The sequence below is a fragment of the Nansenia antarctica genome (assembly GCF_963989245.1).
Source record: "Nansenia antarctica genome assembly, chromosome: 10".
NCBI lineage: Eukaryota > Metazoa > Chordata > Actinopteri > Argentiniformes > Microstomatidae > Nansenia > Nansenia antarctica.
Window position 1 is genome coordinate 18,096,386 of NC_137680.1, and position 24,436 is coordinate 18,120,821.

General features: G+C 44.3%; 4 protein-coding genes across 4 annotated transcripts; 3 read left to right on the forward strand and 1 right to left on the reverse strand.

The window, feature by feature from the left end:
* Positions 1-131: 131 nt before the first annotated feature.
* Positions 132-3,374, reverse strand: mrpl32 (mitochondrial ribosomal protein L32). Its single transcript, XM_080540352.1, has 3 exons — positions 3,240-3,374; positions 1,857-2,032; positions 132-825 (listed from the first exon to the last, which is right to left on the reverse strand). Exons 1-3 carry the CDS (start codon positions 3,349-3,351, stop codon positions 571-573), a joined length of 543 nt encoding a protein of 180 aa, XP_080396478.1. The 5' UTR covers positions 3,352-3,374; the 3' UTR covers positions 132-570.
* A 165-nt stretch (positions 3,375-3,539) lies between these two features.
* psma2a (proteasome 20S subunit alpha 2a) lies at positions 3,540-6,693 on the forward strand. The gene is made up of 8 exons (XM_080540385.1): positions 3,540-3,585; positions 4,393-4,469; positions 4,782-4,914; positions 5,078-5,200; positions 5,342-5,423; positions 5,591-5,664; positions 6,083-6,140; positions 6,447-6,693. The coding sequence occupies exons 1-8, from the start codon at positions 3,542-3,544 to the stop codon at positions 6,561-6,563; spliced, it is 708 nt and encodes a 235-aa protein (XP_080396511.1). The 5' UTR covers positions 3,540-3,541; the 3' UTR covers positions 6,564-6,693.
* A 736-nt stretch (positions 6,694-7,429) lies between these two features.
* Positions 7,430-18,747, forward strand: atad2 (ATPase family AAA domain containing 2; the record flags this gene model as incomplete). Its single annotated transcript, XM_080541039.1, has 27 exons — positions 7,430-7,594; positions 8,324-8,478; positions 8,756-8,857; positions 8,969-9,038; positions 9,397-9,475; positions 9,555-9,746; positions 9,910-10,022; positions 10,441-10,565; positions 10,840-10,948; positions 11,055-11,170; positions 11,253-11,427; positions 11,616-11,704; positions 11,874-12,033; positions 12,110-12,200; positions 13,556-13,873; positions 13,966-14,089; positions 14,186-14,372; positions 14,481-14,666; positions 14,841-14,976; positions 15,098-15,285; positions 15,477-15,636; positions 15,740-15,862; positions 16,574-16,720; positions 17,181-17,738; positions 17,992-18,128; positions 18,234-18,362; positions 18,491-18,747. The coding sequence occupies 27 exons, from the start codon at positions 7,430-7,432 to the stop codon at positions 18,521-18,523; spliced, it is 4,167 nt and encodes a 1,388-aa protein (XP_080397165.1). The 3' UTR covers positions 18,524-18,747.
* A 731-nt stretch (positions 18,748-19,478) lies between these two features.
* Positions 19,479-22,829, forward strand: zhx1 (zinc fingers and homeoboxes 1; the record flags this gene model as incomplete). Its single annotated transcript, XM_080540364.1, has 3 exons — positions 19,479-19,510; positions 20,097-20,354; positions 20,497-22,829. The coding sequence occupies exons 2-3, from the start codon at positions 20,195-20,197 to the stop codon at positions 22,827-22,829; spliced, it is 2,493 nt and encodes an 830-aa protein (XP_080396490.1). The 5' UTR covers positions 19,479-19,510; positions 20,097-20,194.
* Between the last annotated feature and the right edge of the window lie 1,607 nt (positions 22,830-24,436).

Below are 24,436 nucleotides of genomic sequence, written 5' to 3' on the forward strand. Positions count from 1 at the left end.
TACTGTATTTGATAACATCACTAAGCTTACAGTACTGCATAATGTATTATTTAGTGCATGTACTGTATATCACAGTTTAAAAATATTTACACAAATGATTGGTGATTGCAAATCTTTCTCAAATGAGGATTTATTGACACCAATAACAGTAGTACTGTAAATTCCTTTCAAAGTGTAAAGAATGTTTGCATTGTGGCCTTTTTTATGATATTTTTTTCTGAGTGGGGCAGTCCCATTTTCATTTTATGGATAGAGATAGTGAACATAGACAGGAAAGTAAGGAGAAGAGGGCCGGATTCTAACCCATGACGACATGGGCATATGTGTGCACTGTAGACCACGGTGCTAGACCACTGGACCACCCCAGGTCACGTGGCCATGTTTTAAATAATTAAACAATGATGAAGTCACCAATTGGAAGACTGTATACCGTGTGTTGAATAAAAATACAAAAGAACATTATGACATTGATTCTTTAGTTTGATTTGTCTTGAGTCTGTGAATTCAAATTTATTTTCAACATACAAAATATGACAATAGGCTAATTGCTTTGTGGAATGAAACGCCCAATCAGTAGAGGCTGAACCAGTTGGGACGTTTCCTGTTTCTCTCCACTATTCTCTTGTTTTTGTCTGCTTCCCCTGGACTCTCGCTTTCATACAGGACCACCGTCTCCAGAGCAGGTGCGTTCAAAGGCTTGCCCTCTATAGCCTTGATCTGACCCCTGATCAGAGCTGTCTCCTTTCTGATCTTCTCATAGCAGAACCCACAGAGGATGTGCTTCTGCCTCAGGTGGCCACACTCTAGACAGGGTTCGATGTTTGTCTGAGAGGGAGAGAGAGAAAGAGAGAGACAGCTAATTTCAACTGGAATGACAATTTCAACTGATGTGTCATCCAGTCATTTCATACACAAAATGGGCCCTATTATGCACTTCATAAGTTTGAAGCAATAAGACGAGGCGGTAGATCTAAATTTAAGACGTGGAGGCGTGGTCAAGGCCACTTTGCTATTATGCGTGCGGTAGTGGGCGCCTAAAACCCGGCGCTAAGCAAAGAAATTAGTCATGGGTGTGTTTTGGGCGTCTTCTCAATCAACCCAATCAGCGTGCCAGGTGCCATTCCCTTTAAGAACCGGCTGCATTGAGTCATTAGCGCTATGCTATTATGGAAGTCCTAAGAAGGAGGTCAGCGCGCTTCTCTGCAGAAGAAAGTAACAAGCTCGTGCATGATTATTTTCTGAATAAACACGGCAATACCTCCGCTTGTGAGTTGAGAAGTATTACAGAGGGGTCGCTGGAAGACTGCAGGAATGACAGATGTTGATGTCATTATATTACGCACGGCATGCTCGTACTGTATGTGCACAGTATGCGGAGGCAACATACTGTACAGCGCTGGCCTCTGCCTTCTGAAATAAAGCATTTATACTGTGACCGTAATTGACGTCTTGCCGTGGAGCCACGTGCGTGTTCATGTGTGCCCACATGCATGCGCAAACCGCGGAGGCGCGCTCGTGTTTCAAAACGTGCATGAAGTCTAAACTTAAGAACTTTTCAAACCACTTCTTAGCGCTAGGAGCAAAGTCAGATCGCATAATAGCAGGGGCGCCTAGTGCACTTCATTAACATATGAACACTCCCACAATGAGCAATATATGCACGGGAGTTTTACGTCTTATGTGTGGGCGCCTATCGACACCTGCATAATAGCAGTAGCGCGTATGAAGCGCATAATAAGGGTGGCGGTAGGTCTTAACCTAGCGGTGCGTCTTAATTAAGACTTAAGACGGCAAGTTAAGAAGTGCATAATAGGGCCCCAAGTCTCTTAATGATTGCACTTAAACAAAAGGCCTACTTTAACTTCGATGAGGTTGCTTGGATCTCGTCTTCTAGTCCGGTTTATTTCAATTGTGCGTCTTTTCTTGGGGGCTGCCATCCAGAAAACATTATCCAGGAAACTGGGTTCTGTGCTCTCTGTGTCATGCTGGGGCTGCTGGAGGATGCTGGGGCCCTGAACAGCTAGGGCTGGGGCTGAACACACAACAAGACAGACACATCCAAATTGACATTCACAATCTACCAAGAGTAGACAGCAACGCCATGATGAGGCGCTAGCTATAGACTTAAAGTGTTTCACAATAACATCAATCCAACACTCACAGATCAGTTATCTAAGGATGTAAGACAGACAGACAGACAGACAGACAGACAGACAGACAGACAGGTTGGCATTCGGAGAAGAGGTGTAGTTTAATTTCATATGAATTTCTCGTGATCAATCATAATACTAAGTACTAAAGTACAATACTTGCTGGTACAACCTGGGGAGCCTCCGCTAAGACGCTAAGAATATCCACCCAAGCCCTGGTCTTCTCTGCAGCAGAATACTGCGCCCCAGTCTGGAGCAGAAGCCCTCATGCGAGAAAGGTCGACGTGGCTATCAATACCTCCCTCCGAATAATAACTGGATGCTTGAAGCCTACCCCTGTGTCCCTCTTGCCAGTCCTCGCGGGAATAGCACCGGCCGGCCTCCGACGGGAGGCTGCCACCCTCGCCCTGGCCAGGAAGGCACAAAAGCATGATTGGCACATCCTGCACAACACCACCATAACACCAGCACCTCCAAGCCGACTCAAGACCCGCCACCCTTACAACAAGGCAGCACAAGCCATGCTCAACTCCACCTCTGAGGACATCTCCAGAGATGCATGGCTGGCAGCAGCTTGGAAGCAGGAGTGGGAGTCAACCGGGCCCTCCCGAATCCACCGCTACATCTGGGACCCAGGAGATGGCGCCATTGGAGGAGACGACCTACCACGCCGGCAATGGACCACACTGAACCGTCTACGAACTGGTGTCGGTCGCTTTAAAACATCAATGAAGGCGTGGGGCCTGGCGGACAGTGCGGCATGCGAGTGCGGTGACCCAGAGCAGACCGCCGACCACATAATCACCATCTGCCCCTTATATAGACCACCCTCAGAAGCCAGCCTCTTCGACCTAGAACCAGAGATGCGGGCATGGCTACGCGACACCGAGTTGGACCTCTGACGTTACACGAAAGAAGATAATACTAAAGTAAATGCCTTAGTGTGCACACTCATACAGCTGTAAGAAACAGAGCAAATATTATGTCCAGCATTAAATAAAGGCATGCAAATCTAAAAAGGTACTATGATGATCTAGCTAGTTAGCCAAGTAAACACAAGAGAATACAACTGTAGAGGCTCCAACTCACCCAACTGGTTGTCAAATCCCGCAGCCTGTATGATTCTACTTTCCAACTGTAACAATGACCGTCTAAGGAAACAGACGAAACCAGACAAATTGACCATTTTGGAGATTTGCATGCTGGCGTTCCACTACACACACATGACACCCAGCTCACGGTCATTGGAGGTTTCAACACGACACTGAAATGCGACAACAAAGGAAGTTATGGGAATTGTAGTCCTGGCATAAACCCATACATGACGTACACACGTCAACGTAAACTTCCACCAATCGCATTTGACGTTTAATCCCCGCTAATGAGCAAAGATGGCAGAAAGGGGTTCTTACAGTTTCTCACTCACCACATTCAGGTAACTTTATTTTATTAACTCATGTGTCAAAATAGTCATGTTTTTTTTTGGGGGTCGTATGCAAACATTGAAGTAGAATGGGACTGATGTCGTGAGAGTTGTTCGGAACTATGAAACAGACACATGGTCTTGTTTGATGCACAGTCATTGTGGGTCTCTAGTCTAAGCTAACTAGCTAGAGCAGGGTGCCTTCAGTTCACTGGTGCTTCTTTGACTGTAACATTAGCATATGTTAGGACAGTCAGTCAACTTAGATGAAAGCTGGATGCAGTGATTATTATGTTTTTAATGTTTAAAAAAAATGATAAAATACACTGAAGCGTCTGACTACTGTGTTAGCCTGTTTAGCTGCATGACAACTTTCGCTTTCAGTTTGTTGATCAGTAAGTAAGTGAGGAATTAATGATGTCACACATTTATTTGAATGTAGTAAGATTTTCAACAACCACAACAATCAACAATGTTTAAAATAAATCTTAATCTAAATCTTTTAGCTATATTCTATCACACCAGAGTCCTGTCATCCATCATGAATGTTTATAATAAATAGGACAATTAATTAATAGCCTTTTCTCAATTGTTAGGAACACGACTCATCCCCTCTGTCCTGTTTTGTGTGTTGTGCGGAATGTTCCTCCCCGTACCAGTGCTTTTTGAGGCTGAAGCAAGTGGAGGAGGAGAGGAGTGGAGAGGATGGAGGAGGAGTCTTTTTCCTAGAAAGGAGAGAATGGCTAATGGCTCTATAAAGTCCTACATGTGCACACATGTACATGCTGTGTAATAAACACATGTCATTTTTCATTGCAGCCCTTCAGGCAAACTGGTACAGATAGAGTATGCACTTGCAGCGGTAGCAGCAGGGGCTCCTTCTGTGGGAATCAAAGGTAAAGACTCCGATATGTACCTGTAACAACATATACAGCAGAATGCATGCTAACAGCACAACCACTAGCCAGTGCATTTTGACGCACTAGTCGCCTCTACAGGCGTTTGTATATCTGACATTTGTATCCCTTTAGAAATGTCAGATATACTGTACTGTGCCTGTAGAGGCAACTTTGGCTAAATAGTAATATGCGTAAGTGTGTCCATGCCATGGTACCTTTATTGCAATAATCAAAGTACAGTTTTGAACAGTCAGACATTGACAGAAGACACTGATGTTTTGACTCTTTCATTCTTCTCATCTCTTTCAGCCTCAAATGGAGTTGTTTTGGCAACAGAGAAGAAACAGAAATCGATACTGTACGATGAACAAAGTGTTCACAAGGTTGAACCAATAACCAAACACATTGGCATTGTTTACAGTGGTATGGGGCCAGACTACAGGTACATACAGTAGTAATACAGATAATAGTGGGTATGTGAGTGTGCTTGTCATTGAGTTTGTAAACCTTCCGTGGTAGAGAAACAAAGATGGGCATGTCGAGACTGAATGCGTGAAACATGCCTCCAGGGGATCCAATACAAAACATTTCCATATCCTTTGCAGGGTGCTGGTAAGAAGAGCACGGAAATTGGCTCAGCAATACTTCCTGGTGTACCAGGAGCCCATTCCCACAGCCCAGCTGGTGCAAAGGGTTGCCTCTGTCATGCAGGAGTACACACAGTCAGGGTATGTTATATGTGTTTCCCCATGCTATAGATTATCACTGCTATGGTTGATGGTTAAACATGCTAGGTGTTCATACACATTGTTGTCATGCTGTCTCTGTCAGCTGACTTTCTAGATGGTAATATCCTGTCTGTTCTTCAGGGGGGTGAGACCCTTTGGCGTGTCTCTGCTGATCGCTGGATGGGATGAAGACCGACCTTACCTCTTCCAGTCAGATCCTTCAGTCAGTCATTCCTATTTGCTTAATAATCCAGATCTTGATATGTTTAGCAATGCAACATGTTGCCACTTTCTCTCTGATTGGTTCACCCATATGTTGTTATCTTATTTGCATGTGGACAAATCATCTTTTCCTGCAGTAAATCTGAATCCTCTGGTTGTTTTTTACAGGGTGCTTATTTTGCGTGGAAAGCAACAGCGATGGGAAAGAACTATGTCAACGGGAAAACCTTTCTTGAAAAGAGGTACTGGGATAAATGCTAACACTTTTTACGGGGTTGTTATAATTGGTAATAAACAGTTATAACCGGTTTATCAAAAGGGTGTGATCATCACCGTAATACTGGGAGTCCCAAAAGATGGCTTGCTCTAATCCTCTGTGCATTAAATTAAATGTAGTGCACAGAGGATTTTGACTAGAGCAAGAGGCCTTTTGGTACAGTACCAAATTGATCTTATTCTTCACATTTAACAAATGGGTTATAACTGTTTAACTGTTTCAAAGACTACCTATTAACTCAAAAGTAACCGTCTACTAAGTCATTATACAAATGTTTCAAATAAATATGTTTGAAATGGACTTGAGAATAATAATAATAATAGAAACATTATTTTTCAATATTTACTGCTAATGTATTTGGTTTACCTAATTTCCCACTCTAGGTACAATGAAGATCTGGAACTTGAAGATGCGATCCACACAGCAATTTTGACATTGAAGGTATATCTTACTTTCTATGTTGTATGGTCAGCCTCCCTATCCTGCCATTCATTTCCTCTCAGAATTTCACTGCACCCCACTTCACTTTTCCTGAAGTGTGGATGTGTTTGCTGCCATGGAATTAAAAGGAATGGACCGGTGTAAGAGGTGTAGGGGAAACCACTTCAAGCCCATGCTCACGCCAAGCCTATCCTTTTAAATCTATTTTAATTGGAGTGCACATTGCACAAGTGCTTACAGTACTCGAGGAAAAGGGTAAGATGGAATTGAGATTCAGAAGTTGACATTGTGTTCTCTGTGTTAAAGGAGAGTTTTGAAGGTCAGATGACTGAGGACAACATTGAAGTGGGGATCTGCAATGAGGCGGGTTTCAGACGACTCACCTCAGCAGAGGTCAAAGATTACCTGGCAGCAATAGCATAAAATGCACCCCCCATGGAGTCTCTTGGCATGGATGGCTTTAGTTGTGTACTTTTCAAACACATACCTACTGTTTTTGCAGTTTACCAGCATTTCTATCATTTGTATTTTCTCCCTTTTTACCTGTTCACTAACAACCAAATAAATAATGATTATGTAATAATCCTTGTAAAGTATTCTTGTGTTTCTTAGTTTTATTCATTGTTTTATGTTGAGTAAATGGCTGTTTCTTTACATTTCAAAATGTTATAGTTTTCTATCCTCATTAGTAGCTTTTGCAATGTTATATGATATTACATCATCATCAATATTGGGAGCAACGTCTCACGTAGGCCTCTTTCAAATAATAATTTAGAAAATCTCTTATCACAGGAAAAATCCTCCTCCTGTACTGAGCCTTTGGGGTTTCCATAGTGCGCAGTTACAGCGCGAAAAAGTAACCGGACCATCTTTCCTATATTATCCCCAAATCCCTCAGTATCCCTCCACTCATCTGAGGTAAGTAAACAAGTAACTCTTGGCTCCTGCCCGAAATCTTGCGTCATGCATCATCAATAAGCCCTTTTAAGTGCTGATTTGTTTTGACATACATCGGACTTAAAACAGTCGGCCACGGAACGATGTACAGACTAGTTCAGTGAGGACTGTTTTTCCATGCGGCAGCACACTAGATTCTGTCACTTCTCTCGCGGTGACGTTTGTGGCGCCAGAAATCAAGGGATTGTGTGATGTGATGGGTGTGTGTGTTCGCGCTCGAGCTACGCTTCTAACCTCGGGAGTGAAAGCAAGGACTATTTAACGGTCTAAACTAAGTACTGGTATATAGTCACTAGTTTATGTTTGAGTGAAACTATCAGTCGTCAGTCAGGATGGTGATGCTTCGCAACAGCAGAGGGGCTAACCCTGGGACGAGTACAGCTGACCTGGACCAGAGCTCCGAGTTCCTGTCGCTGCTCCCCTCGCAGAGGAAGTCTCCTCGCCTGACCCGGGGCCTCGACGACAGCTGCAGCAGCAACGAAAACAACACGCCAAATGTAAGCTACGTGTTTACTAACTGTTCATACACTTATACATAATAATGTAATGGTATATCCCAGCTGTTGATCACTGTATACTACTAGCCAGGCTAAGCTAAGCTAAGCTACTAACTTTAGCCTTTAGCTGAGCTATGGCTCCTGACAGCTGAGCTGCTGGTGGTGGTGGGGGTGGTGGTGGTGATGAACGTGTCTGTTGTGTTAGTAGTCTCGTGAAACTGACAGACATTTTTATTTATTTATTTTTATTTAACCTTTATTTATACAGGTAAGAAACACATTGAGCCCCAAGGGCTCATTTTCAAGTGTGACCTGTTCACAGGCATACAACAACATCCACCACAAACAAATACAATACAAAACCTGGCCTACATAGTCTAAAAACTAAACTAAAAACTACATTGTTTAAAACTAAAACTAGTCTAAAATAGTCTAAGATAAACTAAACTTTCCGTCAGTATAGACTAAAACTAAACTAAAACTACACAGTCTAAAACAAAAACTAGTCTAAAACAGTCTAAGATAATCTAAAACTAAGCAAAAACCTAAAACTAGACAGCTAAAGATCTAGGGACAGGGAGGGGTCAGTAATGGGCAAAGGGGAGGGTCAACTTAATAGCAAGAACATTGAGTTGTTCATAACTCAACATACATAACTTAGCTACATGCACTTGTGTTAGTACGGTCATCAAAGTTATTGTTTCTGTTACTTGTTGTGTCCATTCATAGGGGCATGATGTAGTGGAGAAGGATGAAGAAGTCAGCGCAAGTGGAAGAACAAGAAGACAAGTGCAGAAAGTCAAACATGAAGTGTCCTTTGCTGAAATGAATGGCAAAACCAGATCCCCCCAATCAGACGACAAAACTGGCCAACACTGCACTAGGTAAATCTCCTCACCTGTCATGCATCATTAATATTCATTGTATGTGGACCAGATTCCACCTCAGTCTCAACAATATAGTGTGTAGTCAATCAATTATGTGCAAACATGGCGTCCTGCTGCAATCCAGGTTGTCATGTTAACGTTTCAACCTGACTTCTCCCCACAGAAAATCTCCAAGATTGCAGGGAGATGGTTGCAGGGAGATGGTTTTGTTTAACGTTGCAGATGAAGATGATACAACGTCTACTTCCACAAAGAGATGCTTTTCTTTGCGCAGCAAGAAGGTGGACCTCTCAGTGCGACGCAGTTCTAGAATCACCAGATATAAGCTCAACTCCAGGATGAACCAGTCTGTCCTCTATGACCGCCTCATCACCAAGTAAGCAGGAAGTTTATATCCTCTGTCAGATGTAGTTGCGTAATGTCAAGTGTGTTAATAGCTGATGTGTTCAGTAGACTAAGTATTATACTTTTCGACCATCCTTTAAAGCACGGCTACGGCTGTTCTGCAGAAGATGGATGACATGCAGAAAATGCGCCGCCGGGACACTCAAGAAGAGGTAAGGTTTAGAACTGTACTAGGAACTGTACTAAGAACTGTACTAGGAACTGTACTAGGAACTGTACTAAGAACTACTGTACTAGGAACTGTACCTTGTTGTCTAAGAGGAGGGACACTCAAGAAGAGATTTATAATTAGCCTTTTGTGAGTGCCAATACAGAAATGAGCTTTTAGTTGAACACCCAGTTTCAACATACCGGTACTCATGTGTGTGGAGATGATGTACTCCAGTGTTACCTGTACACAGGCCTCCTCTGCTGCAGTGGTTCATAGGTTCTGTAACCAGCCATTTTGTTCCCAATTAGCCTGATTTAGTTTTTGTTCTGATCTGTTCTGTTCTGATTCCTTTATTGTAGCCTGTTGGAATTTATGGAGCGGCTAAGAGGAGAAGAACAGATGAAGAAAGTGAAGTCGTTCAAGAGAAGGAGAATGAAGGTTAGATCTGTTTAGTTTCTCCAGTTGCTGCAACTTCAACATTTGATTGTTTTGCTTGGAGCTGACACTGTTTTGACAGACTTTAGTGAGGAGGAGGATGACATCGAAGAAAGGGAGGAAAACAATGAGGCTGATGAAGAAGATGGTGATGGTGATCATGAAGATGATGATGATGATGATGAAGAGGGTGAAGACGAAGAGGAAGACAACCAGAAATGCTATGACCTCAGGCAGAGAAAAGCAGCTGTTCGCTACCAGGCACCTCAAGATGGTTTGTTCATTTTGCTCTATTTAGACTTGACTTCAGATTACATTTTTGATTGATTGATTAATTGATTTGGTTTTTGGCAAATGTCAGTGTACTCTACCCAGCGGTACAAATGAAGATCCCCTTTTGTTGTTTACCATTTTAATTTCCCTTACTATATCCACAGAGCCAAGGAAGCAACGCACATTTTTCAAAACGCACTCCTCTCCATCCAGACGGAGGTATAGCTTTAGCTCTACTGCCCCAAGGAGCCCTTACACAAGGAGGGGCAGCAGGTCAGTCTTCTACGGCGCCACCCATTTCTCCCATAGACTTCTGATTATTTATACAAATTAGATGCTAAATGTGAAATACCTTGCTAAGATGCAAAAGTATATCCTGCATTATATGCATTCCAATATTCTCCCTATTCATGCTTCTTGTTCACCGATGCGTCCGCAGGAGTGGGTCTGATAGGTAAGATTCATTGTCGGTTGTAGGTGTGTGGTTTTGTCAGGTCCTTGTGGGTACTGTAATTGGTGGCACCTTGGTTGTTCGGCTGCATGGATAAGGTTTTTGCTTTAATGAATTAGTACATAGTTCTAAAAGTGTTTATTTGTTGGCTGTAGTTTTTTGTGATTGTGATGCTTGTTTGAGACCAGTGAAATCTGTATGTGACTGGTTGATGTTTGGCTGCCATGCTCCTCTTACTGATGTGATGTCCTGCAGAAGGAGACATGCCATCCACAGCAGCGACTCCACCTCCTCCTCCTCTTCATCATCTTCTGATGACGAGAAGTTTCAAAGGCGGAGAAGTAAGAGCCGGAACATGCCAATTAACAGGTAATTGTCATTGTGAATAATTATAATGTTTTTACTGATGGGCATTCTGGAAACACACATGCAAAATGAACTGAATGAGTCAGTAAGGGGAGTAGTCTACAATTTCATCATTATTTCCCTCTGAGTGCATCATTGGTTATAGGTCATATTGACTATACATTGAACTATTGAACAGCCTACTGTTCATCAAAAAATCTCCCTATGGGGACAATAAAGTCAGTCAAATTCAGAGAGGTTTCACTATATTGTGTGTTTGCTCTGGGATTACACACAGATGCCTTCCCATGAATCTACTCAAAGAGGATTTGTTGGGAATCCAGAAGGACAGAATGAAGATCGGAGCAAGTCTAGCAGATGTTGATCCCATGCAGATTGACCAATCAGTAAGTCAACCAACATTGAGGGAGGACACCTTTATCGAGCCATGGGAGATGGCCAGATGGGGTTCTGTAAGTAATGTACCAACATAAACAATGTTGTGTTTTCTAGGTGCGTTTTGACAGCATTGGTGGACTGACCAGACACATTTCTGCCCTGAAAGAGATGGTAGTCTTCCCCCTGCTCTACCCTGAGGTTTTTGAGAGGTTCAAGATCCAACCCCCAAGGTAACGGAAGGAATAGGATGTGATGTCATTTTGGATTCTTCTCTGGTTGATGTTTCCTAACCCGTCCTGTGTGTGTTCGCAGGGGCTGTCTGTTCTACGGCCCCCCTGGCACTGGGAAGACTCTGGTGGCCCGGGCGTTGGCCAACGAGTGTGGCCAGGGTGAGAGGAAGGTGTCCTTCTTCATGAGGAAGGGAGCAGACTGCCTGAGCAAGTGGGTGGGAGAGTCTGAGCGCCAGCTGCGCCTGCTGTTTGACCAGGTAACCAGTAACAACTTACACATGACTAGAGGTGGTAACACATGACACATGACTAGAGGTGGTGGTGGAGTTGGACTGTACAGTAGTACGCTGTAGTACTCTTTTTTTTCTCTTTCTAAATGTGTGTTAAAAAAATTAAGTGAATGCAGGAATACTAAATATCATTCTCGTCATGTGAAATCTTTTAGGCATATCAGATGCGGCCATCGATTATTTTCTTTGATGAAATTGATGGTTTGGCTCCAGTTCGATCAAGCAGACAGGACCAAATACACAGGTAAGCCAGAAGGACTTTGACCATTATAAATTATGGAGTGGTCTTTTCATTAAACTTAAATTTACTACATGTACTAGTAAGACTAACAAGGCGCACATTTACATGATGGGTTTTACTGTTGTCATTTGCTGTGATTAGATTTTCTGTATTTGTTCTAATCTTTTAACAGCTCCATAGTATCCACTCTGCTTGCCCTGATGGATGGTCTGGACAGCCGTGGGGAGGTTGTGGTGATCGGGGCCACAAACCGCCTGGACTCCATTGATCCAGCGCTGAGACGACCTGGGCGTTTTGACAGGGAGTTCCTGTTCGGTCTCCCTGACAGAGAGGTAAGAGACGAGACACTCTGCTGTATAATGGCATAAAAAAAAATGTTTTTTACATGAACTTCTTTGTTCGCTGTAGGCTCGGAAAGACATTCTAATTATACACACGAGAGAATGGAATCCCAAGCCATCTGACACCTTCCTGGAAGAACTGGCAGATAAGTGTGTTGGTATGTATAGCTTTAACAAACCCAAAAAAGACACATTTGGATTTTCAAATACCGTATTTTCCGGACTATAAGTCGCGGTTTTTTTCATACTTTGGCTGGTCCTGCGACTTATAGTCAGGTGCGACTTATATATCAATAATTCATAATCTCTGACTGACATGAACTGACATACGGTAATCTCTGACTGACATGAACCAAGGAGTAACTTCCGCTAGCGCCTCATACACGATAGAATAGCCATTATACTTGACAATGTGGACATTAAACACGACAATGTGGACATTAAACATGATGTTATGGACCTTATACACAATGTTATGGACGTTAGAAACGATATTAAAGTCATTTATACCTTCCAGAGGCTATTTAACGTTGCAATGTTGCACCCGCGAGTAGCATTTTGCTACTTTCGGTAGCGCTTCATACGCGATAGAATAGCCATTATACTCGACAATGTGGACATTAAACACGACAATGTGGACATTAAACATGATGTTATGGACCTTATACACAATGTTATGGACGTTAGAAACGATATTAAAGTCATTTATACCTTCCAGAGGCTATTTAACGTTGCAATGTTGCACCCGCGAGTAGCATTTTGCTACTTCCGGTAGCGCTTCATACGCGATAGAATAGCCATTATACTCGACAATGTGGACATTAAACACGACAATGTGGACATTAAGCACTATATTATGGACCTTATACACGATATTATGAACGTTTATACACGACATTAGTCATTTATTACCTTTTAGAGGCTGTTCAATGTTACATTGTTTGTAGCATCCTGCCTACTTCCGTTTTTCACCAAGCTATCTTTTCCCATGGCCTCATACACGATAAATAGTCGTTACACTCGACAATGTGGACATTAAGCACTATATTATCAACGTTATACACGCTATTATGAACGTTACACACGATGTTAAAGTCATTTATTACCTTTTAGAGGCTGTTCAAAGTTTCATTTTTCCTCCGCGACGCCATGTTGTTAGCCCCGCGCTAGCTAGCGGACTTTACACTCGATAATACAAGTATTCCTTAACCTTTCAGAAGAAGTTTCAACGTGAATTATGTCCTTCCTGGGCTTACAAATCCTCTCATGTCTCTTCACAGTGCCAGACTAGAGTCAAGCTCAACAGGGTCTTCTTTCCCCGCTGATTCCGCCAAGCCCGTTCCCTTGAACCATGCGACTTATAGTCCAGTGCGACTTATATGTGGTTTTTTCCTCTTCATGACCCATTTTTGGTCTGCTGCGACTTATACTCGGGTGCGACTTATAGTCCGGAAAATACGGTACATATGTTCAAATTGTTTCCCCAGAATTAAAGTCATGCTCCATTTCCTAGGTTACTGCGGCGCTGACATCAAGGCGGTGTGTGCCGAGGCAGCTCTGTGTGCCCTGCGGCGGCGCTACCCCCAGATCTACTCCACCTCCCAGAAGCTGGTGCTGGACGTGGCCTCCATCACCATCGGCAGCAGGGACTTCCTGGCCGCCATGAGGAAGACCGTGCCGGCCTCCCAGAGGGCCGTGTCCTCCCCGGCCAAGGCCCTGTCGCCCGTCGTTCAGCCCCTGCTCTGCGCCCCTCTGCAGAGCGTGCTGGACACCCTGAGCAAGCTCTTCCCCCACGCTGAGGTGGGACTCAAGAAGAAGAAGAAGGACAACGGTGGGTCAACGGAGCCGAGAAACCATTTCGTATCGTTTTTTAATGTCATGGCCGTATCATAAGACACATCTTTTACCTCATGTGTTTCTTAGATGTTCCTGGTAATGATATGGAAGATGATCTTATGTACAGTGAAGATGAGGACTCGTCTGTTTGTGCCAACGGACTCCATCACAAGCAGGCCAAGGCTGCTAATGGCTTCTTACACTTCAACAGGTGTGTAACCCGCTGTCCATTTTTAAACCAGAAACCCAAGGTCCTGTACAGTATGGTATGGCTGTTATATCTTTCTCCTTTTCTCCTGCCTGACAGGAGTGTAGTGAGCCACCCCACCTCCTACCGCCCCAGGCTGCTGCTAGCAGGGCGTCCAGGCTCCGGGCAGAGCACCCACTTGGCCCCTGCCATGCTCCACGCTCTGGAGAAGTTCACTGTTTACACCCTGGACATGGCCATGCTGTTTGGTGTCAGTACCACCGCCCCCGAGGAGGCCTGTGCACAGGTAACATTGGAGTACATCATAATCTCCATACATACTTATAGGTATGTTGAAACTGGGTGTTAAAACTTCAAATCGCTGAAGGTACAGTTCTAAACGTTGTTCTTGTAGATCTTCTGTGAGGCCAAGAGGACGTCTCCCAGCATCCTGTACATCCCCCACATCCAGCAGTGGTGGGACACCGTGGGCTCCGCTCTGAAAGCCACCTTCCTCAGCCTGCTCCGAGACATCCCCTCCTTCTCCCCCATCCTGCTGCTGGCCACCAGCAATGTGCCCCACAGCAGCCTCTACCAGGAGGTACGCCACCCTGAACGCTCCCCGTTCCCTTCGTTATGTGACCTAACCTAGTCTGTACAGATCTGCAGGGCATCAGGCAGCATCTGTACCTTATCGCATGCGTCACCACGTGTCTCACTTCAAGGTTACAGTGACAAAGTTACTCATTATTTGAAATGGTCTCGTGTCCTAAAGGTCCAGGATCTGTTCTGTATGGAGTACGGGGAAGTGTATCATGTCCAGGTCCCGACACAACAGGAGAGGAGGAAGTTCTTTGAAGACCTCGTCCTCAACCAAGCTGCCAAAGCTCCGTTATCCAAGAAAAAAGCAGGTAAGATGGGATTTAAGATAAATCTGTCTCTTCAATCGAGTGTGTGTTTGTGTCTGTGCCTGTGAACTGACTGTGTCTGTGGGTGTTTGTGACTTGTGGCATCCGTGTCCTTCTGCTCCAGTGCTGGAGGTGCTGCCCCTGGCGCTCCCTCCTCCTCCCCGGCAGCTGACGGAGAAGGAGCAGCAGCAGCTGGAGGAGCAGGAGGAGGACACCCTGAGGGAGCTCCGTCTCTTCCTGCGCGACGTCACCAACCGCCTCGCCCAGGACAAGCGTTTCAAGGCCTTCACCAAGCCGGTCGACAAAGAGGAGGTGAGGGGACAACAGAGAACTGGCACTCACTTTATCTCTAGAATAATAGAACAGAATCCAGAAGAACATCTCTATATAAATTGTACATACGTTAGATTACGTTCACAAGAACAAAGGGTGCAGTCGGTTGAATATTGTCAATTTGTAAAATTCCTTTGCTCGTGTTTTTTTCCTGTTTTTCCTCTGTCTAGGTGTCTGATTATGAAGCAGTTATAAAGCAGCCGATGGACTTGTCCACTGTCATCGCCAAGATTGACCTACATAAGTATGTTACGGTGAAGGAGTATCTCTACGATGTAGATCTCATCTGGCAGAACTGTTTGGAATACAACCCTGACAAGGATCCTTCAGGTGTAGCATTTTACTTATCTCACATATCTGTGGAGAATGTTCATTATGTGAATACTTCATAATCATACTGTGTAGTGTAGCTCATGTTTACTGTGGTTCCCAGGTCGACAGATTCGTCATCGTGCCTGTGCACTGAAGGACACCATCCATGCCATAATCAGAGATGAACTTGACGAAGACTTTGAGAAGATTTGTGAGGATATCACAGAGTCCCGCAGCAAAAGAGGTGAAATGTGTTTCTATATTAGTTTTTTTTGGTTTTCATTTATACAGTAAAAGGTGTTGATACTTACCAGTTTAATCTGTTGAATTATTCTACAGCTCTGTCCTTTGGATGAAAGCAAGTATTCCCCATTGATTATGACCTCTCTCTTATGCGGGGTACACACATAAGGATTTTCGGATGTCTGAAAACGACAGAAAACTCCCGGTTATCAGATGGATCTTAACATTTTCCTATAACAGAATCCTGGGGTGTGAGGTGTGTTAAGAGTCAATTCTCTTCAATTGTGCAATCAACTCTCCCGGCAACCTGCTCGGAAAATGGGCGTGGCCGGCAATCGTAAATGTGAAATGCGTTCAATACTTCCGACCAGAAACCATAGGGTTGCCAGATTGTTTGGTGAAATTAGCGGTTTTAGAGAGAAATCTCGCGTGAACCCATCGTTTTTAATATTGCCTTTATGGATATGATTTTGTTTGTGGTTTATTTTCTCTTATTGACATGGCTTGGGGAACGAGACTAGAGAGTTTGGAGTCTGTCGTAACGAAAATCTTTATGTCTGTGGGGAGCTGAAATGGGGAAATTCGCGCACACCACACACAACACGATCAAGGCTGTTCAAATCCAAGATTTTGTTTCTTCATGTGTGGGGTCTGTCTCAGATAAGATTTCTGTTAAGATTTTGAAATTCCTTATGTGTGTACCCCGCTTTAGGTTGTTCAACTTCAAGGTTTGCTCCATCCTACTATCATGTTCAGCCAAAGCAGCCAAAAGCAGTGGCTGGACAGAACAATGATGAGCGCCCCTCCAAAGAGCCTACAGCCTCTGCTCCCTCGGCTGTAAGCACACCACGCCACACAGGTTAGTTTTTCAGTTCTGCACAGTAGGGTTGGACAGTATCACATTTTTGACACTGTTAAACTGTCCCCAAATTTTCCCGTGATATACATATTACCGCAGGATTAAAGAAAATCACATTGTGATGAATTTGAGACAGCGGCTGGTGAAAGGTGGACTAAAGCCCTACCTCCAGCATTTCTGCTCACCTGCTCAAACACCTTCTGCGAGCAGTGCTGAAAAATGCAGAGGAAAAAAAAAAGAATGAAAGAAAACCAGATAAAAATACTTTCGGTTTGTAATGAGACTAAGCGGGACAAATTGTGTGTATTGGAGCAAAACATCAGTAAGAAGCCGATACATATAGGAACAGCTAAGCATTAGTTTGTTGCTTTAGCCATACAGTATTGGTGATGAGTAGATGATACTCATAAAACTGAGGTCCTTCTGATCTCCTTACTCACACTAATGTGTCTACCTGCAGGGTCCTCTAAGAAAAAGCGCAGAAGCAAAAGCCGGTGGTCCAATGGGCTCATCACTGCAAGGAAACGGTCATCGCCGCACGCCTCCAAAGACAACTCGAATGTAGCAGAATCTGGAGGGGAAGAGGAGGAGGAGGAGGAGGAGGAAGACCACGATGGGAAAGGTGTTGAGAGTGAGGATTGTGATGAACCAAGCCAGGATCCAGAGTCGGGTGTGGAGGAACTGGAGGAGATGGAACTGGGCAGCCAGCCTACGGCGGAGGAGCAGGGCAGCCAGCCGGCCATGGAGGCTGGAGACCCTGGCACCACCCAGAAGGACCCTGGCACCACCCAGAAGGACCATGGCACCACCCAGAAGGACCAGGGCACCACCCAGAAGGACCATGGCACCACCCAGAAGGACCAGGGCACCACCCAGAAGGATCTTGTGGAGGAAGCCGTACAGAACACTCTCATCTCAACTGGTGGAGGAGACCAGGGGCAGGGGCAGGCCTCCACCACCACTGAGAACACTGCTCCTGCTGAGAGAGTAGATCCTGAGGTTGAGGCTGATAATGCAGGTCTGTATGCTTCACATCAGTGGAACAAAGTCTTCTGTAGGGCTACAGGTTACTGTGGTAGCCAAGAGCTTCAGCTCCCAACATGTTCTGTTTTTTTTATTTAATTTTTAATATTTAATTAATAATACAGTGTGCATCATTGACACCAATGTACATTATGTAAGTAATATAACAAGTAGTGTTAGCGTTATGTGCTTTCTGTATCACATGTTATGTACGCACTCCTTGGTCTCATGTGTCTTCTCTCTGTTAGAGAAGGGAATAAGGCGCAGTACCCGCGGCGGCCTGAAGAACCAGGTTCTACAGCAACAGATAACTCATGTTGACAAAGCCATGGAGATTGTGGAGCAGAAACCCCCACCGCTGGTGGTGGATCATGGGAAACTAAAGGTAGGCCAACCTGTCTGCTGCAGGGTAGGCCAGACACACACAGGCTTAGGTGTGCTTTATGGTTATTTAATTGAAAATGATGTTTCTTCTTTTCCCTTGTTTTAGGAATTGCTGCAAAGAGTGGTCTCAAAGACTGAAGGGTGTGAGGTGTATCAACTTGAGAAGCTTTATGCATTGCTGTGTCAGAGCATCTATAGACACCGGAAAAATTATGACAAGGCTGCACTATTGGAGGTTTGCCACTTTCTACATTTACATTTTATATTTAGTTTCTCTGCGTTACAAAACCAGAAAATGTAGTAAATCTTTCCCCATTGTCTTCATGCTATTTTGTAATGTTGGCTTTTCGCTTCTCTTCCCAGGAAATTGAAACTGAAATTGAAGATTTTTCATAAGGACTTTTATACAGCAAATATAATGTAACGTGTTATGGATTCCAATGTTAATTTTAATGTTAATGTTAATTTTATTTATAATGCGCCCCCCATCCAACTTTTACATCGGCCCGGGGCGCAGCATAGAATGTTATGGACTTAGTGTTATGGATCAATGTTATGGATTCCTCTGTTGTGTTCATGTATAAAAACTATTTTCAAATCCTATTTGTGTATTTCCTATACTTGCATACCATTGCTTTTATTTAATTAAAGTTTTCCCACATTTCCGTATTCAGGCCTTTTACCTTTAAATATGCATGTCCTGTCAAAATACCTGTATACCCTATTGTACCGTTTGTAATTTGGGTAGGTTGTTATACTGTAAATATACTGTGATGAATACCCATGTTACAGATTATGATATCTAGTATGATATCTAGCCAGGTGGCATCTCTCTTCACTTGCTCTGTCAAAGAAATTAGAAATACGGCAGAGCACATACACTTCCCCAGTGCTTTTACATGTAGTTCAGTCTCCACTGGCTCTCACCATACTTCTGAACGAGGCTGTTACATGTTTACACACAGCAGATTCAAGCATGAGCGGCTGTACAAAGTCGCTTCGGAATGACGTCAAGACGTATCGTTGACAGTGGGGTGACGTCGTTTGATCATTACAAACTGCCATTATAAAGAACACAAAGTAAATTTTATTTTAAGGACAAATCGCCAACTTGAAGTGACTTCTTTTTAACGTGGCCTGCGATTGAGTCACTCTGAGAAGATAATATATTTAGCGGAAACAACTTGCAGCGAAATGTTAAATGTTTCGTGCATCAGCAGACAGCGGTAGGCTCGCCTAGCCTCCTCTGGTCCACTCCGCCTCGGGAGACCCGCCAGCCCAGCTAGACCCAGACCAGCCCGGGTGAGCCGCCAGCAGACCAGACGAGGACGGAGAAGAGCGAAGCCTGGTTCTCTGTGCAGCTGTGACCCGCTGTCTGTCCTGGTAAGATGGTTAGCTAGCTACTTAACTTACAACCTTGTCTGGATAATGAAATCGTCCCTACCAGCCGTGGTCTCCAGTAGTCTGGCATCCTGATCCAGGTGACCACATCTGTCTGTCTGGCAGCAGAGGAGAGGAGGGAGCTACAGTTAGCTGTGTGACATCCAGACTGACCACCACCGTCTGGTTCAACACACTAGCCAGCAGTATGTTTGTCTATTCTATGCTAGCTCTCTTTTTCTGTATCTAAAACAGCTAGATAGTTTATGTCATGAAGAGTTTGAGCCAAATCACTAACAGTAGCGTTGAACTATAGACAGTAAACAAGTTGAGCAAACGCACGATGGATTTACAACTACATAACATAATCCGTCTGTGTCTGTGTAGGAGGCTGCACATCACTCCGAATTATATTCCCATTCCATTGATGTGGAGGAATTATTTCTAGTGGATTATGAATGTGTAGCCTAATTAATATTTAAAAAATGATAGTGATTTATTACTAAAGACTATCAACAGTTGCAGGTCATGCATGTTTTATATAATGGAATATGTACAGTACTTAAACATATTTTTTTCTGTGTTTCAGGTTACAATTAAACGTTTGAGATTTTAGTATGTGAATCAAGCCGTCTCTTGAGGAAGATCAAGAGTGTCCTTACACAAGGTTATCCTGGGGCCTACACAATGGCAAGCAGAAGAAAATCAACCACTCCTTGTATGGTCCTGCCCTCTGATGTCATGGAGCAAGATCAAGAAATGGACGTGACGAAGGCAAAGGATGGAGCTGAGAGTGGAGCTGAGGGGCCTGCAGAAGCTGCAGTGGTAGCCGTTGAACCTGAGTCAGGTGAGTGTGTTTATTGATTCAACAGAATCATATGTTAACACACACACACACACACACACACACACACACCAGTTTTCACTTGAAATGTAATCACTTTGTCTTCTCATGTGAAACTAGCATAGCTGTTCAACATACTTTTCAGAGCATGATGGTTGCCAGCCTAGTGGAGAAGACGGGGTCACCAGTGCAGCAGGGAAACGCAGTAATAACCCACTGGAGCAGACAGTAGATGACCTGACCTTGGATGGGGGATTTGTGCAGCATGAGATGGAGGAAAGTGAAGACCCTGCCACGGCTGGAATTTCACTCAGCAAAACTCCCATTATGAAAATGAAGAGCAAATCTGAACCCAAGAGAATTGCCGTTTCATTCAAAGCAGCAGATGAGAGTGATGGAATGGGAGAAAGTGATGAAGAGCAGGAGCCTATAGAAGCACCCCTGGGCGCTCTGACACCTGTGGAGATGATGAGCCCACTTCACACAGAGTCATTGAAGCCCAGTGTGCTCATTAACATTCCCAACACAGTAGAGCAGAAGAAATCGATCTTCAACTCTGCCACGATCCTCCCTGCTGGACTGGCCCAGGTCCTCTCCGCCCTGCAGGCCCAGCAGAGTGCCCAAGCTCAGCTTCTGATCCCAGTCAGTAGTATTCCAACATACAACGCAGCAATGGATTCCAACGCTGTTCTGGTCAACACCTATAAAAAGTTCCCATACCCTTCAGTGTCAGAAATAATGGGGTTGGCTGCCCAGACAAAGTTCACTGAGGAGCAGATCAAGATCTGGTTCTCCGCTCAGCGTCTGAAGCACGGCGTGAGCTGGACTCCTGAGGAAGTGGAGGAGGCCAGGAGGAAGCAGTTCAACGGCACAGTGCACACAGTGCCTCAGACCTTTACTGTGATCCCAGCCCACCATCTCTCTGCTGCTGCTAATGGCCTACAGTCTATTCTCCAGACCTGCCAGATCGTGGGACAGCCTGGCCTGGTCTTCACGCAGGTGGGCACGGCCAACAGCCTACCTGTCACCACACCCATTACATTGACAGTAGCTGGGGTTCCCCATCAATCTCAGGCACCCAGGACAAGCTCCAATCAGACCGTCACAGCTGTTAGTGAAATGAAGAGGGCTACCACTGTCCAGCCCCCCTCCCTGACCCCACAGGAGAACTCTGCTCTCAGTGCAGACCACTTTGGGTTGCGGCCAAAGAAGTCCAAGGAGCAACTTGCAGAACTGAAAGCCAGTTACCTGAAGAATCACTTTGCCAGTGATGCAGAGATTGCACGGCTGATGAAACTGACAGGCCTAACCAAAGGGGAGATAAAGAAGTGGTTTAGTGACACACGATACAACCAGCGCAACTCAAAGAATAGTCATGTCATCGTTTTCCATGACAATGTCAGGGGCAGCAGCAACGCCACCATAGTAATTGATTCCAGTGATGAAACCCCTCAGTCTCCCCCACCTGCGCCTGTCAAAGAGAAGGAGACGCGGCCCAAGACCTGGAACCCTTTTCCAGACTTCACGCTGCAAAAGTTCAAGGAGAAGACGCCAGAGCAGCTGGTGGTTTTAGAGGAGAGTTACCAGAAGTGCAACACTCCCACAGACGACGAGCTCACCAAGCTGAGGACGGAGACCAAGCTCACCAGGAGGGAGGTTGACGCCTGGTTCACAGAGAAGAGGAAGACCCCAGTAGCAGAGTCCCCTGAGCGGATGGAGAGCGAGGCCGGTACTTCTCCTTCCTCCTCTAAAAGAGGGAGCCAGACTCCACCCGGTGGCCGGCGGCCAAGCAGGGACAAGATTGGAAAGAAAACCCCGGAGCAGCTCCACGTCCTGAAGAGTGCCTTTGTGCGCACCCAGTGGCCCTCCACCGAGGAGTACGACAAGCTGGCAGAGGAGAGTGGGCTGCCTCGGCCGTACATAGTCAACTGGTTTGGGGACACGCGATATGCTTGGAAGAATGGCAACCTAAAGTGGTTCTTCTACTACCAAAGTGGAAATGTCGAGGGCATGAATGGCAACAAGAACAGGAAGAGGAGGATACGAAACCGTGGCTGGGGAAGGTCCCGGAGTAGGAAGGCCAAGAGGTCCACAAGCTCAGAGAAGTCACCTCCCATAATAAAGTTCAAGTCTGGAAAAGACAATCTGAAGGAGTATTATCTGAAGCACAAATTCCTGAATGAGCAAGACTTGGATGAGCTTGTGGCGAAGTCCAATATGGGGTATGAGCAGGTTAGGGAGTGGTTTGCAGAGATTCACAGGAGGGAGGACATGGGCACTGACCTGTTTGAGGATGCTGCAGTGAATGAGGACCAGGAGGATGAAGAGGAAGAGTCACTGGGTGAGAATGAGATGGCACAAGAAGAGCAGAGTAACACAGTGGTGGGTGAAGACGACGACGATGATGACACTGATGATAGTGAAGCTTGGGAGCCTTCTCGGAGTGTCAGAAAATCATTGTCAGGGTCAGAAGACTAGTGATGGATAACTGGTTTTGGTCTTACAGTAGACACAAATTGAGTACTCTCTATTTCTCTGTGTGTTTAAGGGGTACCATTTGACTGCAAGACATAAAAAATTAAATGCCACCAATACAAACACACCTAACGTGCACCTTATACACTTTTAGTGTAGATCCATTTGTTAATTGTTAGGAATCATGTAATCGATATTGGCTATCGATATACTTATGTGAAATGAAATGATCAGACTTGAATTGATATTGAAATTCATTTGATAAAACAACGTATTTGTGCAATGTGCAATTAGTAGTAAGTACCTTAAGCGGAATGAATGAAATTACTTCATGTTATTGGGTTCTCTGAAATGCTAAGTGGAACTGCGGTGCCAAAGTAAACTAATGAATGTGATAGTTTCCTGTGCTATGAAGGTGTTGGTCAAATCACAGGCACAGTACATGTTGTGTCCTATATGGAAGAACTGACATCGTAGCACATAGCCAGCCACGCACTTTGTCCACCTCTGTATTAACATGTGGTGGAAAAAAAAGTCTTGATTAGACACCTTAATCTCTTATACCATGAAATGGCTTTAAGAGACCAAATCATTTTTATAACTAGTATTTAGCCTTTTTCTGTCCTTTGAAACTATTGCTTTTTCAAGAGGATTAACCTTTATTGACTGCCCCTCTAGTAGTGTCGATCAAAAGTTGGATATCGATACGTCACAAAAGAACCTTATGAACTATGGCCTACTGCTTTCAGTAACTACGGTAACTGGCACAATATGGGTCCTATTTAAAAATGTTGTGAAACTGCTCTGTGCATGAGTTTCCCTTATAGAACATGTATTTTTTTCAGTCAACACAACCTGTATTGAGCAGTGGAGTTGACACAGGGCTGTTTTCAAAACAATTGTTTTATAACTTATGTCCAGATGCATGTGTTTACTGTTACACTTTTGTTTTGCTGTGTAGTACTCTTATATAGGGCTTTCCCCCCAACTGTCATTCATCTAAATGCCAAGCTTTGCACTTCACAAGACATTTTTCCTGACCTGTACGCCACCTCCTGTTAGCCTGGGTGACAGCCTATTGGAAGAAGTCTGCTAGTGAATACAGTGATAAGACAAAGACCTGATAGGCTGAAGCTCAGTATCCTGTGCAGACAAAAAGTGGCACAGTAGTGGGGGGGGGGGAGTATCTATTGCGTTGAGTTACCAAATACAAAAATAAGTATTGTAACCAAGTTTTAAATAAGTTATCAAGGCTTTGTATGAACTGTAACATCAAAAACATTTTACAGATGGATGGATGGATTCATAACTTTTGAAGAGACAAACCTTTGTGCCTGTATGGCTCATGTGTTTTCATCAGAAAGTCATTTCAAGACGTGGAGATTGAGAATGAGAAGATCATGAATGCCTCATGTTCATTAACATTTTGAAATTGTGCAGCATGTATGCTGTGAATTGCATGTTAGTACCATAGTTAAAAGACACCTATACATTTGAAGTCCTCAATCCAGTACTGCATGCAATAATCATCAAGGAAAAGACAGGAAAATCCTTGTTTTGTACAAATCTTTTATGCCCTTGTATTAGACGAGCAGTTTTTAATGGTTTTA

Excerpts from the sequence above, each read along its gene's own strand:
- mrpl32 (XM_080540352.1), bottom strand. The coding sequence starts at position 3,351 with ATGCAAATCTCCAAAATGGTCAATTTGTCTGGTTTCGTCTGTTTCCTT. Across the intron at positions 2,033-3,239 it reads GGGATTTGACAACCAGTTGG|CCCCAGCCCTAGCTGTTCAG; the intron begins GTGAGTTGGAGC and ends TTGTGTGTTCAG. Across the intron at positions 826-1,856 it reads GCAACCTCATCGAAGTTAAA|ACAAACATCGAACCCTGTCT; the intron begins GTAGGCCTTTTG and ends TCTCCCTCTCAG.
- psma2a (XM_080540385.1), top strand. The coding sequence starts at position 3,542 with ATGGCAGAAAGGGGTTCTTACAGTTTCTCACTCACCACATTCAG. Across the intron at positions 4,470-4,781 it reads TCCTTCTGTGGGAATCAAAG|CCTCAAATGGAGTTGTTTTG; the intron begins GTAAAGACTCCG and ends CATCTCTTTCAG. Across the intron at positions 5,665-6,082 it reads AAAACCTTTCTTGAAAAGAG|GTACAATGAAGATCTGGAAC; the intron begins GTACTGGGATAA and ends TTCCCACTCTAG.